General features: G+C 47.9%; 2 protein-coding genes across 3 annotated transcripts in view; one reads left to right on the forward strand and one right to left on the reverse strand.

Annotated features, from left to right (window-relative positions):
• Nucleotides 1-17,711, reverse strand: part of LOC146189672 (caskin-1-like) — a 316,774-nt gene that overhangs the window by 235,892 nt on the left and 63,171 nt on the right. The window contains exons 2-3 of the mRNA XM_084604441.1: nt 17,126-17,177; nt 16,938-17,035 (exon numbers count right to left, since the gene is read on the reverse strand). Coding sequence (XP_084460567.1) covers nt 16,938-17,035; nt 17,126-17,177 — 150 coding nt within the window. The remainder of the gene's footprint in view (nt 1-16,937; nt 17,036-17,125; nt 17,178-17,711) is intronic.
• Nucleotides 1,049-12,403, forward strand: LOC146189673 (uncharacterized). 2 transcript variants are annotated; one of them, XM_084603312.1, is made up of 6 exons: nt 1,049-1,299; nt 3,751-3,967; nt 5,031-5,110; nt 6,193-6,299; nt 6,824-7,221; nt 12,061-12,403. In XM_084603312.1, the coding sequence occupies exons 1-6, from the start codon at nt 1,149-1,151 to the stop codon at nt 12,371-12,373; spliced, it is 1,266 nt and encodes a 421-aa protein (XP_084459438.1). In that variant the 5' UTR covers nt 1,049-1,148; the 3' UTR covers nt 12,374-12,403. The 2 variants fall into 2 exon arrangements, with proteins under 2 accessions (XP_084459438.1, XP_084459439.1); XM_084603313.1 differs by having other exon boundaries at nt 6,875-7,221.

The raw sequence follows: 17,711 nt of genomic DNA on the forward strand, positions 1-17,711 counted from the left end.
ATAAATGACGAAGACGCGATAAAAACGACGATAGTGTACAAGAACTAATGCGCTGAGTACGGCAATAATGCCCTCACCAATAATTCGCAAGAACCATCGAGCAAACATTGGGGCGTGCTGGTAATGTACTGGTCCTCTGTAAGCCGGTTATTCGAAATACAGTCCCAGTATTGCGCCGGTGGTTCAGGCCTCGCATTCTGGTAGTCAATTAAATATAAACGTTATCCTAACGACTGGATCGAAACGGCAGTACGATGAAGTACGTAGTATATAGGCGTGTAGTTCAACGCGAGCAAAATTTTCATTAAAGGGCCTCTCTCTCTCTCTCTCTCTCTCTCTCTCTCTCTCTCTCTCTCTCTCTAGTTCAACTTTGGATTCATCGTACTGTTAGCCCGCGGACCACCGCGCATCAGGAGTAATTCGTGTTTAGAAAATCCCAGTGGTCGTGCGTTTCGCTCCTCGTTGTCTCTGCGCTGAGTTTGCAGACATTCACACACTCCAACTCGCCCAGATCAGCTGATGTCATTTGACGACCCTCTCCGTTACGTAAGGTTCGCGTTGGGCCCGCGATGTTTGAGAACGAAGCACGGTGAAAAACCGTGTGCATGCGTAAGTGGGACGTCCCACCAATGGTTCGTGAAGTGAATCCACCTTTTATTAGGTCGTCATCAAACGATAGCCTAATCTAATACACACTGCGCATCTCAGAAAACAGCCAAGACGGTCATTTCAGCGAACGACCACCGTGATATCGAACTAAAATGCGCGAAAACTGCGCGTGGTTGTCCGAAAACGAGCTGCAAACGAGTTTGAAACTTCCCGCGCGCGTGGGTCGTCACTAGGCTTTTATATAGCCTCCGAGATCCTCCGCACGCGCCTGTATAAAAACGCGCGCAAGCCGGTGATCTCGGAGGCCATGCTCCTTCGTTTCAAGTTTTCGTTACCGACACGAGAGGACAGGGCGCACCCGCTCCTGTCGCGCCATCTACCCTAAAAGACAGGAAGCTTCCCGCGAGCGCGCAAGTGCGTGACGCTCGCTTTCGACGGCGTCCCAACGCAAGACGTCCTCACGCTCACTATCTGCCAATCTTGTTGCGCGCCTAGCCTAGCCGGGTTTTGATCAATTGGTGCGAAAAGCCGCGACTGGAATGACGCAGGACTCGTTACAACTGCAAAACTGCATCGTGCGGGAGGTGAAGAAGTATCCGTGCCTGTACGATCCCAACCATCTCGGCCAATGGAATGCGCGCAGGCGAGAACCGTATTGGCAAGCCATTGCCGAAGCAGTCAATGCGGCCGGTAAGCGAAGGAGTTCCTCTGTCAGAACAGCTGATTATGCATGACACGGCATACTGAGCACACCGCCAGTGGAGACCGTACTTACTGCGGCAGTCAGCCGCGGCTTGTTTTCACACCATATCGGAGGCCCCGCTTATAATCATTTGTGGCCAGAAGAGGGAGCAGTCGCGCAGAATTCCGCGAAAGAAGAAATTTCAAATTTCGCTCTAAATGCTAAAACCAGTTCGGAGCAACTAATTTACTCCATTCTAACACGCGCAGTTTCTCGGCGTTTTTCAGCGCGATTTTGTCTTCGATTGTAACGCGCGCCAGATTTTCGTCGTTCATGAAGAAATTAGTTCTCTGAATTAAAACATACAAACTTTATCGCAATATCACGATGAAGTAAACTGCGTCACTTCCTCAATCGCCTTTCTGGTAGCCTTTACGCCTTCAAAGTGTCCTACACATTCTCCCGAAATTTCGCTATCAAGGACTGGCTATTTAGAGCACTAGATGGACCATTTTTGAAAAAGCAATTCTGAACGGGGAATTGAGACTATACGTGTGCAGTAGCACTAGTAAAGTAATTTATTTCGGAAAAGGAGTTAGTGGTGGCACACAATGTCACCTTATTTGAGACGCTGGGTTTGCTTGGCAATGAAGCAAAATGCTCTTCAAATAATTGAAATAAGCATTGGCGGTGGTCGCACTTTCGGAGCAGGGCTGACCACAAGGGCTTGAGAGGGGTTTTATGACAAGTTTTCTAGTGCGCATTTAAAAAGCCCTCGCACACAAGACCGTTTTTTAGAGCGGCAGTTCTAAGTAAATGCGGTCTGGGGCCTCCAATCTGCCAAAATGCCATTGACTGCCTTTCAAATTGTGCGGTCAGCTTGTGCTGCGCCGGCCAGCGAAAACAGCGTGGTCTCATGTGCACCACAGAGCATCCGACGGCGCAACGTGCTAGCACACGTCAGTAATAAAAGGAATACTTTATCTTCAGCATAACGCTCAAAGACACAATTTGCTTAATGTTGCTATCTTAAAGCATTTGAAGTTGTCTATTTCGCATGATTTTAAAATTGTACCACCATTTAGAGTACAGTTACATGCACCGGGATACAAGAAACTGCTTCTAGGCAGCAAAGTTAAGGAGGACAACAAAAGACGACAAAGCGTTGGCTTATAAGTCTCCTATAAAAACCTCCCTATATGCTGCAGCAGTAGCATGTAGCATAGGCGTCCCACAGAAGTATGTTGTTGGCCAAAATAGAGACGATGGGGAAAAGACACGCGGCGTGGAGCCATTTAATTGGTTAAAGTACAGAAGGGACTCATTTGCGGAGATTTTATACTCTTGCGGTCTGAAGTGATTAGAGATGCTATGTAGACAGCAAATATTACAAACATGATATAAAATAATTGACGGCAAGCTTAAACTTAAAAATAATTTGTATTTAAAACCTCCATGCATACTGAGCATGTGGGGCCCGCTCCAAGGGTATTTAAATTCTGTGCGCTTTTTCCTGCGCTCCCCATCGTGAACCCTTCTTACTACTTCTTACCCCTTCCCTATCCCGCACGGGTCGGGAGAACCGGTCCCCGTGCACACTTTCGTCCAGCGTGGGTGGGGGGGGGGGGTCTCTTTGTCTTGGCTCTTATAATTGCTGTGTACGTTGTCTTGTACTTTCGTTACCTTGTATGGCATGCTCAAAATCGTGTACATTTCTTTGCAGTTGGCTGTTTGTTCTTGTGTGTGCTCTCTCCATTTTCCCTCCCTGTAATGGCCCTCAATGAAGGTCGAGACAGCATCTGTAAATAATAGCATCATCACCATACATGGCAGAATTACTTTTGAAAGGGAATTAAATTACATTACAAATTACGTTGCTGAAGATCGCAGAAAAGTAATTAAATTGCATTACTCATTACTGCTCACCCAAAAGTAATAAAATTACATTACAATTACTTCTACTGAGTAATTCAATTACTTTGAAATTACTTTCTAGTTTACATAAATGCAAAAACTAAGTAAAGCTATTAAACAAAACTTGTTCTCCAGAGTATTCTAGTTCTGCTCAATTCTGTCTCCTTTTGCCAATCCGTTACGCTGGCTTCGGATTGCAGCACGTCGTTCCTGCTTTCACGCACTCTACTTTGTTGTCTATTGAAGGAGTGATGGCGCACTTTAGTCAAAGTAATTTCGAGAGGAATTAATTACTTTGCTGCAAAATTACTACCAAAAAGTAATTCACTACATTACTAAATTACCAAACAGAAAAAGTAATTCATTACATTACAAATTACCGAGAAAAGTAATTAAATTACTGTAATTCCATTACTGTAATTCAGTTACTGCCATGTCCGATCATCACTGTGCTGATCGTTTGCATAATCATGCAGCTAAATGGTCCCGATCTCCCACCGCATAAAACGCTGCGGGTAACCACTGTGGTTCTGTATCCTCCTCAGGTCCCCCTTCGCCTCCTCGCCCCAAGTCCCGGTTCTTCAAAGCCGGCGTGACGGCCATGGATTGCCAGCGTATCTGGAGGCTGCTGCGCTGTCGTTACGTGCGCGAGGTGCGTCTGGGCGCTCGGCGGGCACCCGACGGTACCCTCCTCAGAGCCCACTCCCAGTGGGCCCTGTTCCGAAGGCTCGACTTCCTCAGGGACCACATCAGACCCAAGACGTAGGTCTCCTCCCTGTCTAGCTCCTTCTCCACGCGTCGTGTTCTTGTGCAGCGCTCTTCTTAAGACCCCCTTGTCGAATTCTACGACCGCGTCCTGGAATAGGGCCTCGATTGTCTCCATATAGAGCGGAGTCGTACAAGGGCCACTCTTGGAGGGGGCGGTCCTACAGGTACCAGGTGTACCTTGGACTCGATGCAAATAAAGCGGGTGCTTTGCTGTTTGTACATGAAATTTATTGATTGGGTCACCGTCGACCCCATTTCCCGCAAGTTCCCCTATGGCCCCTCGTCTCCCCTCGTGACTTCGTCGTAAGGAGAAGCCGGCCGTCGAAGAGTCCGCTTCTAGGTGCGAAGGTCGTGGTGTCACGTGCCGATTATAACATGCCTGACCCTCGTTCTTCTTGTCTATTTATTCTCCTTATAGCTGGATTAGGTATTACAGATACAGTGTGCTAAAAAATAAATTGTGGATAATAAATTACCCGTAAGATTTTTCGCCACAGTTGGGGCGGGAAGAGAACAAACTTTAGACCACTGTCGAGGCTTGTTTTCCTGTAACCACACGTCCTATGCGCGTTCACAGAGAAGTCCGAGCCGACATCAACGACTTGTATACGAGTATGCCCAGCACTGACACCAACGATTGATTGATTTATTGATTGATTGATTGATTGATTGATTGATTGAATGAATGTCCTTTAATGAATGGGAAGGCTCAGAATCTGGCGAGACGCACTGTCGCGCCAAGAAGCGCCGGAAATAAATCATCACCTTAGTCGAAAACTGATGCTCACATAGGACAGTGGCACTACGCTCCATTACTCAGATACTCAAGAGCGTATCTAGAAGTGGTTTTCACTTCGAGAGGGGGAGAGGAGTAAAGTCTAAAGAGTGAATGTAACTTTCAATAATTATCTTTCAAGCCGGTTGTTCGTGGCGATTTACAAGTCAAACTTTCCACTGAGAGCTGCTTATCGGTCGCGAGCGACCTTCGCGTCCAGTTGTGCCCAGTTTTGATTACAGTTTTGTAAGCAATAAACACTCGGATGGCTCTACTCTGCAGGCACCAGCTCGAGTCGGAGTGGCCGGACGCCAACATGGCCGACTACGTCGAGTCGACTGACGCCTCGGGACCCACGTTCGGTGAGTATTTTACGTTAACAAGTGGCGTTAAACTTCGCGCCCTGCCAGCACTACCGCGGAAGTCCTAGAATACGTAAGGAAGAGAAAAAGGAAGCGATACCCTACTGAAAAACTAAAAGGTCTACGGGGCAACAACCTCACATAATCTTATCAAATCACATAGACTCTCATACATCATTATCATAAAATATCTTACATAATTTATGCTAATGTACAAGAAACTATGAGATCTTGCGCAATCATATGCGACTTGTATATGATTTCTTACGTGAATTGAGTGAGACTGCGTGAGAAAATGTGAGGTTGTTGCCTCATACAATTTTTTCAGTAGGGTAAAGATCGGAGAGAAAGATCGTACACTAGTATGCTATAGAAGGGGTGACAAAAGAGCACCCGCGCACGCGCACGCGCACGCGCACGCGCACGCGCACACACACACACACACACACACACACACACACACACACACACACACACACACACACACACACACACACACACACACACACACACACACACACACACACACACACACACACACACACACACAAACTCCTCGAAACAATTGTGGAAACCATTATTGGTAGTAACTGTCTTCTTTATCCGAAGAGAAAAGGATGATTCACGCTTCAACCGACCACCTTAACTAACACAGCTTGTGACGACCCTGCCGAGCAAGTACCGGTGACAGCCAACGGCACTGATGCTCAAATAAAGCGCGCTTGCGTCAAGGCTTTCGATGATGAAAAGCTTAATCCTGCACGCTGTCCCACAGAAGTTAAGCGAAGAGTCTTGCATGGTAGTTTATTCACAGTAGTACGCACGTTAACATTGTGCTCATGCAACGGCAGAACATTTCTCGGAGCAAACTGGCATCTCAGATGAGCCGCGAGATACTCGGCTAACTGTAAGGAGTGAGATGACTGACACCGCTGTATAGCGAGGACCAAGCTTATCAAACTGATTGCATTTTGGAGACCAGCAGCGTTTTGTCCTGTAGCTGTCATGACTAAACGTGGCTTACTTTCTGTCGCGCCATCTGTTCGCCGTATATTCATCTAACCTACGACCTTGCCCCGCAGTGAGAGACGACGCTGGTGCGGTGCAACGGCAAGGAGAGGTCGTCTCTCCAGTGGACCTAGAGTTCGACGTGCTCCCCGGAGGCAGCGATGTCGACGACCTGGCAACTGTAAGCGCATACTGGCACCCCTAATTTAAACGGCTGCATTTGCGGCTGAAACGGAGAAACGCATTTTAAAGGCCTTGTACGCTCTGTCCCTTTCCTGCCCCCGCACGGCAGACCTCGCCTATAGATAGCAATCACACCTCGACAACACAGACTTCCCCCGCATCTAAAGACGACTGCACAGCTAGCGTAAACAATCGGACAGAGATGAATGAAAGAATTCATTTTCATGAACTATCGCGAGGTTACGTAACATAGAGGAGAGGACACGATGTAAATGCTTACCTCCACGCTGCCAGGACTCGCCTAAATAACAATCACACCTCGGGAAGTACAAAGACTGCCTTCGTTTACATATGGCCACGTGAACTGCGTGCAATGTCAGGCCCGATTAAGTGTTACCACGACAGCACGTGGTCCCGCGAAAAGTTGCTGATGAGTGCGCTGGTTGCATGGGTTCTTCATCCGGCTGCATGTATCGCAAATCGCGACAAGCTTCCGTTAACCTTATTATTTGCTTCCAAAAGGGCTGTTGCGACGAAGGCGCGGGGGCCGCTGTACCTTCCACCACGACGCAGCCCTTGGTGGCAGCAACAAACGAGGACACCGAAGCTGGCCAAGGGTGGCAGCAGTGGCCCAATGAGGCGGTACCGCCAGTTGTACCGTTGGCACCAGGAGGGTGGCAGCGGTGGCCCAGTGAGGCGGTACCGCCAGTGGTACCGTTGGCACCGGCAGTGATGTCTCACTGGACACCGTCAGAAAATGAGAACGAGCAAAATAACCCCTCCAGAGAAGCCCACGAGCGGCGGCCGGGACGACGACGTCAACGCGAGGGAGAGGCCATTCAGAGTTCGTGTGCAGAGGACGATCGAGGAGAGGAAAAAGAGGCGAAGAAGAACTGTGACCTCGAGTCGGCGCTGTGCAGGTATGTTGTTACGATGAGACAGAAATGAATGAATGTACAACAAAACTTCGTTTTAAAAGCCCACTGTCCAGGGAAAGGAGCCCAGTGCTTCGATCAGGTACCGGAGATAGTCTGTGCAAAATGCTACGGCGATACGCACGCCGCAAAGCAGCAAAAATACAAATCAAAGCTCTCTCATCCTCCCCGTCGGGAAACCAGCTTCCCCGTTCTCTACGAGCCGCAATGTTGACGTCGGAGTAGAAAACGGCATCCACTGGTCCGTCTCGTTGACTGACGGGTGAAGGATGGGCGTACACCACTAATTGTGCCCACCGCTCGCTGCGCGCTTTCCCCTCGACGGTCGGACTGAATATGCAGCGGCGCGCGCTCCCACGCTCGTATTTTTTTTTTGTTTTTTTTTTTTTTTCTCGCACGCAGAGTACCACGCCTCACCTCCCGCCAAACGCGGAGAATGGAGGGGAATTTGTCTTGCGGAGGCTAGACAACCGGGAAGGAGAGCAAAAAACCTTTGCGAGGGAACGGGAGGAGAGAAACACGACAGAATCGGGTGATTGCGGTGGCTGTAACTGCGTTATTAATTACTCCTTTCAAAAACATTTTGAGGCCTTGCGTTCTGGGGGCGAAGTCTCACAGTCACCGGGGAATAAAATATTTTCGACCGGAGGGTGGACGGTGGGCCTTTGGGGCGAAAGCCTTTATAGGCTCACGGTGTACGGAAATGTCCGCAGGAAATGTTCGCACGAAACTGACAGTTAAAGGAGCACTCGAACGAGCTGCTTCTCCTACGTTCCTGTCAGGCCAGCGTATCTTTGTCGCTGCGTGCGTATCTGTACTGTTCTGCATTTCACTGCCGTCATCGTCGGAGCTGCTTAAGCCGAGCAGTGGAGCCTGATGAAAGGAGAAGTAAGAATCAAGCGTTTTGCGGAAAACGATAGCATTGCGACTTATATGTCATGGAAGAAAATTGCTCGCCCAGCCGAACTATGCTGGGCGAGCAACGCTATAACTATGCTGCCGCTCACAAAGGTTGCAAGGCCACCACGAACCACAAGTGCCTGTACCTAAGGTCGCACAATTGCAGGCGATCGCTTCGATGCGACAAAAAAACAAAAAAAAAAAAAACAGCGAGAATGAGTGCGCTGCCTTGTTGGCATCAGAAAAGCTCGTGGTGTGGTGCGTTGGTTGGTTGGTTGGTTCATAGGAAGGGAAAGGCGCAGTATCTGTCACACTTGCTCTGTGGACACCTGAACCGCGCCGTAAGGAAAGGGAGGAAGGTGGGAGTAGACCCATTTCAAGATTGTGACTTGCACGGTGTTGGCTAGTATACCATCTACAACCAATGCGCTATTCCCGTAACTATTTCATGCTTACATCTACTCTCGATTACGGGAGAGACAGTGTTGTTATTATTATTATCATTATTAGTAGTTGTAGTAGTAGTAGTAGTAGTAGTAGTAGTAGTAGTAGTAGTAGTAGTAGTAGTAGTAGTAGTAGTAGTAGTAGTAGTAGTAGCAGCAGTATTCGCCTGTATTCGCTTTCTCCTCGAATGCTTGTAAGAATAGCACCGTGTCTCACAGGGCCTTCAGCCGTTAGTGCGCGTACTCGTGTGGCCAGTGTTGTCGGCGCTGACCCCGCTGTATAGAGAGGCCGCTGGTTGGCCGCGCATTGCCTGCTCTATACCTGTCACTTCACCGGAAAGCGCCTCGAAACAGGGTTGGAGACGTGTGCACAAAGCGGTACGTGCCAATGCGCGCCACGATGCCCTTATTTCGTTCAGCGCGACGGGCTGCGGCGACGGGCCTGCGCGCGAGAAAGGCAATGAAGCCAGTCGCGAGCAGAGTCAACATCGCCTCGCGACGAAAGAGGCCACGAATTGGGGGATGAGGACGGTTCACGCAGCGCAAACAGCGGGAGAGAGAGTGGCCCCGCGGGACAGATCGGATGGCCCCTGCGTTGGCTCCATGCCGAATTCGTGGGTCGGACTCCCATTCAATGGGACTGCGGTTTGGAACCGCAATACTCCACAATGCAATACTCCCCGAAGTGATTGTGGCGTACGTCAGGAAAAAAAAAAAAAGCAAAAAAAAAAAAGCCTGGGTGGTACAGAGACAAATCCACAGCACTCCAGTGCTGAGTGACCAATACGCATTTTGCGACGTAAAGGAGAATCTTTTCCCTTTCAACTTTAGCTGCTTCGGTGTCCAAGTGTACGATTAGCCCTTTCAACTGTGTACTCCGACGAGGAGCTGCATTATATGCAAAAGTTCATTACGCTTTCAATTAAATTGGTCATCTGTGAATGACTGAGGCTTGCCGGTGATGTAGATTAAGTTACCAAAGTAGCCTACGTCGTGAAATGCGTTAAGCAAGTAATTATAATTTTTGAACTCGTTTGCAGGTAGTTAGTGCAAATAAGCTGCTGTGTCCTGCTTCTTCATTCCTCATTCCTTCGTTTCATCATGTTTATCTCGATGCGGTGCCAATGCGTTCTTTTATCTCTCTTTCTCTTAATTATCTTCCTCTCTGGGGTCTCTGCTGTTCACTTCGAAAAGGGGTTCGGAAGCGTGTTCATATCTCTTCGTCACTGATCTCTCCAGACCGCTTTGGTTGGTAGTTTGGGACGGACTTCATCCACGGGGCTGCTTATAGGATGTGCTGGCTGCTCACGCCGTAAAATGAAGTGCAATCATTACAAATTGCGACTCGCTGTTTTGTTTCTCCGCTGCAACAACACATACACCCTACAGACGCCCTGAACCCTACGGAAAGGAGATGCCGGCGAGGTGTGCATCTGGGGCATTCGCGGAAATGTGCCCCTTTAGTGCCGAAGTGGGGGAGTTCAAGGTACAACTTGACTCTTTACATATGTACCGTTTGCCATTAGCCAACAAACAGATCGACAGCCTCGTCATGACCTGTGGCAGGAGCGTTTACCTCAGGGAACCACTGCACCCGAAAATACGGAGATTAATCTCTCTCAAGTAAAGACTTGCAACGAAAGCTTTCCTGACATTCCACAGTGATTCTGTATTAACATTTAATAGCATGAGACTGATTGTGTATGCGTGTGTGTGGGGCGGGGGGGGGGGGGGGGGCACTATAAGGCCGAGCTGAGGGAATTGGGGAATCGCGTCTAATGTGGCACATTGGCAATCTCATCCTCCTCGTATGCAACTTCCGGCCTTTACGGTGAAGAACCAACTCAATAGTGTACAACCCACGATAGGTCGCAATCGGGTTCTTGCAATTCCGCTTTAAACTATTTAATTGTAACTCTATCTTTTCTACATTTTATTTTTCGCGTAAAGTCCATGGCCTGTTAAGGATGTGCAAATGTATTGTTCCTGAGCGCACAGCGGTGTAACATTTTTAATGCGCGGTATTTATAGTTTTTGAAATTTCCCCGACCTCGACGTCACTCTCTATTTTAGCCTTGACACCAGGCTTATTGCCCCCGCTATCCAATTTCTTAAGAGGGTGCAGAGCCCCCTGCACTTCAAAAGAGGACTGCAATATGGTGTCACTGACGCATAGGGCAGTTAGAAAGAGGAATGATACTGCCGAAAACAATTCAAATCTATATTTGTTGTTTTTTTACAGCCGCCGGCATGCGGCTTTGTCATTATGACTGTAGCGCACGGATCGATTGTGCACTCTTTAATTGTTCATGCTCGTTGTCGCGAGACGCGGCTTTATCATTTCCTTTGTTGCAGAAGGTGATTCGAGGTGTATCTCTTAAGATTCTAGCAACGCGCGTGTGTTTCTACGGTATACTAGTCACAGTTTGCTGTTTAACTTTGATCTTCCTTCGCCGCCTTTAGATCGAGCGCTGACGAGTGAAACGGGCATTCGTATATGACGACCGCGAGCACGCCTGCTGTTATCGCCGCCGCCGATTGCTTAGTTCTTTTTCGGACGCAAGTCAGCCCAATAAAGAGTTTATTCTAGTGAATTTCAAGCCTCCTCATTTCTCGCCATCGACCTTGTTACCTATACGTGACAATACTTTGCTTCGTGCACTCCTTTTGTGGGACCTATACTCTGTCATTGTGCATATAGTGTTGCTACTGCTGCTTGGTTTTCATTTTTATTAGTGCGAAACTATTCATACGGACGCGAAAGCCGAGCAACGCGATCTTGCTTCTTGTGTGCATGCTTACTCCTGACTGGCTGGCCAGATCGTGACGTCACAGTCCACGTGTCCTGGCGCGGGTAATTCAATTCCAGCAGTGCTTTCGCACGGTACCGCATCGGTCAACCATGCAGGTTAAACCCCGCGGATAATTTTAGTGCGCGAGCAATACATTACGCGATCAAACCAAATTAGGAACCGATTAAGAATTTGTCGTGGCTTGCACACGCCGAGCTTGGACAAAAAGAAACAAAAAAGAACTGTCGGAGCGGTTTTCAAGCTAGGAATTTCTCGTACCCCGTATAGTTATCGCTGCAGCCGGTCGTCCCGCGTGCAGACCGCAAAACTCTCTCGCGCCGAGCATTGCGCGCGTCGTCGTATCCATCAACTTCCATCTGCGCGCGAAAGCTGTCGCACGTCCAGCTTGGTTTCACTACGTTAAAACCCTGGCATTTTTACGTTAGAGTAATATCTATAGGGTGTCGCCTCTCGACTCCTATAACTTTGGACCTCCTTCTGTATTATGCGCCCATGCCTAACAATAAACATATATGCTTGCACGATAAACCTTCAATAAACATTCGATAAAGCAATCAGCTCAAGTGTTCACTACGAATCAGGTGGCATTGCCTACCCGTAGCATGCGCTATTTCGCCGAGCAAGAAAGGTGGCCCCTCGTGCAAATGTCTCCCTTTGCGCGACTGCAGGTTTCTGACGGCCACCGTGCGCAAGGTAGCATCGTGGACTCCTGGGGGCGCCCCGGCGGCCGGAAGGAAGGGGAGGCCTGAGATACGCGTGAACGCCGACGACGCCGACACGCTCTTCTTGCTGGCACTCAGGGGCCTCATGGGGACGCTCGACGCCGAGAGGAAGTCGCGCGCACAGCTCGACATACTGAGGGTGCTGCAAGAACGCGTCGCCGAGGCACCGCCTGAGTCCGACGACGGCGCGGATCGATCAAGTGTTGAAGACTTCGCCACCGGTGCCATTAACACGGGCGTCAGCGAAGTGACCACTTGACTCGATTATATTTTCCCAGGGGTAAATGCACATAATAATAATAATAATAATAATAATAATAATAATAATAATAATAATAATAATAATAATAATAATAATAATAATAATAATAATAATAATAATAATAATAATAATAATAATTGCTTTACAGGAAGGAAAAGGCGCAGTATCTGTCACACTTGCTCTGTGGACACCTGAACCGCGCCGTAAGGGAACGGATGAAGGTGAGAGTGAAAGTGGAAAGAGAAAAAGGGAAGCCGTAGTGGAGGGCTACGGTGTAATTTCGACCACCTTGGGATCTTTAGCGTGCGCTGACAGGTGGATGGGGCTGGTGCAGGTGGGTCACCGCTGCTTGCGGCGGGGGCTGGCCTGGCACCGAATTTTTATCTGTTGTAGGCCGTCATTGCACACGCCACCGCTGGTGGTGGACGACGGCTGTTGTTGCGGCGCACGTCTTTCTTTCCTTCTGCTTTTCTTTCTTCTCTACGTTCTCTTCTATCTACACGAGGCAGCGGAATGCGGCTTGGCGAAGCTAATCTGAGAAAAATCGTATTCTTGCAACTAAATGCGCGTTTTCACGTCAAGCCAAATACTGAAAGCAAGCTCACATTTCTCTTCAACCATGGACTACTGTTCTCAAGGATGCGGGACCGAATCCCGGCCTCGGCGGCCGCTTTTCGATGGAGGCGAAAAGCAAAGGCGCCCGTGTGCTGTGCGATGTCAGTACACGTTAAAGAACCCCAGGTGGTCGAAATTTCCGGAGTCCTCCACTACGGCGTCTCACATAGCCTGAGTTGCTTTGGGACGTTAAACCCAACAAACCAAACCATCTTCAACCATGTCGGTTAACTATGGCAGCCCCCTCCTAAAGCTCGTTTAGAGAAGGAATAAAAGCTCCACACTGTGTCCAAACAGCTGAAACGCACTTAATAATCGGCGCTGGCAAGTCACTCGAGTCTTGCTTGTCAGAGGCGAGTTTTTAGCCGAAATAAGCTACGTTACGACAGCCGTTTCTGGCAACCCAGGGCGCGAAGCTGTCCGTCCGTATCACGCAATGCACTGATTTAATCGTCAGATTCTGTTTGCCTGAATGCATTTTGTGCCAGATAAATATAATAAATTTCATTTTTGTACCTACCACGCTGGTTCATTTGTTGGAAGACCCAAGTGTAGATAGCCGGCCGCGGCGCGTGTTCATGCGCTCTGCGACGTGAGTGTATACGTTAAAGATCCCTAGGTGGTCAAAATTATGCCGGAGTCCAAGTTCCTCTACATTGTCCCTCGCAGCTTGAGTTGCTTCGAAACGACAAACTCCGCATACCGTACAATATTGTTATGGACGAGGAAGTAGAAGCGGGTAGAGGCGCGGAGGAGCGTTAGTGCTAAGTCTGCCGCGATTCATTAAAATAATCTCACCTCCTCACGAAACATCTTAGCCAATCAGAGCAACGGCATAAACAAGTGAAGAGGACAAGCTGTCGAGCTAGTTGGTTTTCCATAGTTATAATTATATTTCGAACAAAGAAATTGCTTTTCTCTCTGATTGTGCTTGATTTTATCTTTGATTTTATTTGCACTCTTTACATGCCTTCGTTTTATTCATTTTGAATTGCAGTCAGTCACATTGTTTAATTCATTGTTGGTTTTTTGTTTTGCAGTGTTAATTGTTGGCTTTCAATTTTGTTTCAACATTTGCATCTCTCTCTTCTTTTTTTTCATGTTTAACTTACTTATTATTTTTTTGTCCATCTCATAAGTTTCTCTGCGGTTTTTAAACAAGTTCTTATATAAAAAAATGTTTTCTGCGCATCCACCTTTTTTAGCCATTGTTGCTTGTTAAGGACTGGGAATTTTTGTTGATTTTTCACGCTCTTTCACTACGGCCACTATTATCATGTTATGTCACTGTATCATGTCAATCGTGTGTTAGGCATTTAGATTTATCGATTTTTTATACTCGTGTTTGATTTTGTTGTACCGGTTTTCGCCACGTGTCTAGATTTTGTTCCTCTAGTGGGCGTTTCTCTCTGGTATATATATATATGACATGGTTGGCTGATTTCCAAGAATAAAGTTGCAGTTCAGCGCCTCTGCGTGTTCCTCCGTCTTCGTCCTTGTCCGGCTACGCGCTGCTATAACTATAAACAAGTGAGAATTGTCAACGAACGAGGTTCTTGGTGAGTGGTGGTGAGCGTTTGAGTGCTTTCTCACTAAAATCTCCGAGCGCAAAGTTATTCCTCCTCCTCGCTCTCGCTCATTGCAGTCGGGCTCGCGAGAGATGTTATCTCTCGGAAGAGTGCCGCCAGACGTTTATCAATGCGCAACAGAAGCTTAGTTTGAGCTATAGTTGGTAATAATTTTTCGAACACATAGCGCAAAAAAAGAGACGGACGACACAGAAGTAACGGGACAGGCGCAACCATTAAGTGTCTAGGTTTGAGGTTTCGCGTCCCCCTAATGGTGTGTACACGATTTCGTAACCGAACGAGTTACCAAAAAATAATAATAATAGAATGGTTGTACTAGACGAAAAACATCGCGTCTGGGAAATCGTATGGATAAAATTGAGTAATCAAGTAATTAGTTATAGCCCAAAACGTCAATCAGACGTCTAAATGGCCCGACAGAGTAATGGCGACGTCAGGATGTGGTGTCACACTTCCGGTCACGTGATGTGTTATGATCCCGTGGAGTGTGGCAAGGGTCATGTGACCAGAAGTGTGAAGTATCTGCGTGTGTGTTACGTGACCGCAAGCTGGGCGTTTAGAAAAACAACAACAAATAAAATGAATAAAATTGATCAGAAAATGCGTAAAGCGTCATTTATTCGAAGAAAAAAGAAAAACAATAAAAGAACATGCACAGCTTGCTAAATAATGTCGTCAACGACGCAGCTACTATCACGATTTCCGCAGTGTGGAATCTCTACAAGGGTCGCGCGATGTACCGTGTGCAGCGACAACGCTCGGGATTACGCATTTCTCCGGTGCAGATTCTGCACTGCTTCCAGAATTTTTGCTCTCCGAGCTCGCTATGCCGCTCCTAGCTTTGTGTCTCTCCATCACTCAGGCGAGTGGCTGCAATTCGGAAGCGAAAGTGATCGGCAGGAGAGAGAGAGAGAGAGAGAGAGAGAGAGAGAGAGAGAGAGAGAGAGAGAGAGAGAGAGAGAGAGAGAGAGCTCGCCAGTTTGCACCTTCGCAGGAAGCCTGAGGGGGACAAGGCGGCCGCAACTGGCACCACCGAACACGGTAATTAGATGCATAGTGGACAGGCATTCCGTTATAGCGCGCAGCTATGCTGGCGACGACTACAGTGGTGCCTCAGAAGTCAGCCCATCTATAGCGTCGCACATTCCTTAGCATCATTTCTAATTACTGGGAAATTGTAAAATATTTGCAAGATTCTGCTGTGGAAATACTGGACGGAATCGTCCAATATTGCAACGAGCAACGAAATCTTTCATTTAAGGTTAGCCCTTTACTCGCGTCGAGTAGTTAACGCAGCCCCTGAAAACCGATGCGGAACGTTTATAACGATACCAGAAGCGTTGATAGCAAAGAAGCTACGAGCCCACCGAGAGGAGATATGTGGTTGTGCTGAATGTTGTATTGGAATTTTACTATATGCGAAGAAAAAAAAATTGCGTTAACAATTTTCCGTTGAAAGACGCGCCTGTCCAGAATTTCTGTTTATATGTTTCGATTTCCACACAGTGCACAAGCGCCCATGTACAGCCTTTGTCAAAAGTTTAAAGTCCAGGGGATCTGCTTCTGGGATATACCATGTGGCTCGTAATGCATTCCCAGGTTTCCAAACTTGCTGAAGGCAAGAAGATTTTTCGTCCTACCCTCTCCAATGGCTAGGGCTTCCAAGGTCTGAAAAAAATCGTATGAGGCAATAACCTCACATTTTCTCACACAGTCTCACTCAATTCACATAAGAAATCACATACAAGTCGCATATAATTGCGTAAGATCTCATAGCTTCTTGTACATTAACTTAAATTATGGAAGACTTTTTATGATAATGATGTGCAACGTACGAGAGTCTATGTGATTTAATGAGATTGTGTGAGGTTATTGCCCGGTAGAACTTTTCGTTTTTCAGTAGGGATATATATGATATACGGCTTAAAAGCAACCCATTTGGGCTCTAAACTTTTGACAAAGACTGTACCGAGACGTCGGGGCACTGTAAGAAACCTCAGCCGTTTCAAGCTTAACTGTGCGAAAGGTGTGGACCAACAGCAATGTGTAGAAGAAAAAAAGGAAAAAAAAAAAACATTTGAGCGAGCGCTGACTTTCATTTGAAATATTATATCGAGAATCAGCGCTCGGTTCTCCGTTTCTCTCTGGAAACCGGCCCTGCGTTCAGCGGGATCGACCGTAGACTCGATCGTGACTGAAACCTGCCCTGCGGGAACTCAGGAGCTCCATCAGGTTCGATCCTATCCGACGTCACTGGGATCTGAAGCGCTCGTGCGACAGCGCACTGTATGCATGGAACGCGGAAAGTATGACAACCCCGGCAGTCCAGCATAAAGCAGTCAAGAGACGGCGCTCACCCCTGGCGTCCTTGAGGTCCGCAGTGGCACCCAGGTCCAGCAGAAGCCTCATCACGGCCACCGAGCACTGCAGCGCCGCCTGGTGAAGGCTCGACATGCTGCGTCCGCAAAAGAGAAAAAGGCCTTGCCAGTATTGCTTCCGTCCAACCCCGGTGAGGCAGGACGTGCAACCGAGCCTGGCTACTTACCCGTCGCTGTCCCGTGTGTCCACGTGCATCCTCCGTTCGCCGGACAGGATCTCTGCGAAGATGAAGGATCGAGTACGGGCAGACATGAGTATAGAAAACTGGGCGAGTTGGATTGGATTCATCTTAAAGCAGCGCGAAACACAGGACAAAAGAACAGGAGACGACACAAGCTCATTGCCGGGAGTGTAAAGATTGTTACCCCCATTTGGACAAGACCAATATCTTATTCAGTCACCCTGATCGGATATGCAGAGAGCTGGTCGAGGCGTTTCTGATAAATAAAGAGTTTGACGCGTGCGTAGCTACACCTTCCGTTAATCTTGAAGAAAAAGAGATTCACGCACTCTCGGTGAATATTTGGCGACGAGGTGTTGGCGGGTGTTTGTCATGTGGGAGGTTGACAGCTTTGTTAGTTGTGTTGAAGTGTTCAATCCTCACTTTGCGCACGCGCACTGTTTCTAAAGGGCATCGCGGTGGTTTCGCGTGTCTCGTCTTGATTTTATCTGGGTTGGTTCCTATATAAGTACACCTTTCTATGAATAAAAATTCAGTTGTTAGAAAGCGCTTGTGTCGTCTCCTGTTCTTT

The sequence above is a fragment of the Amblyomma maculatum genome, chromosome 5 (genome assembly GCF_055883805.1).
Source record: "Amblyomma maculatum isolate TAMU_Amacu chromosome 5, ASM5588380v1, whole genome shotgun sequence".
Lineage (NCBI taxonomy): Eukaryota > Metazoa > Arthropoda > Arachnida > Ixodida > Ixodidae > Amblyomma > Amblyomma maculatum.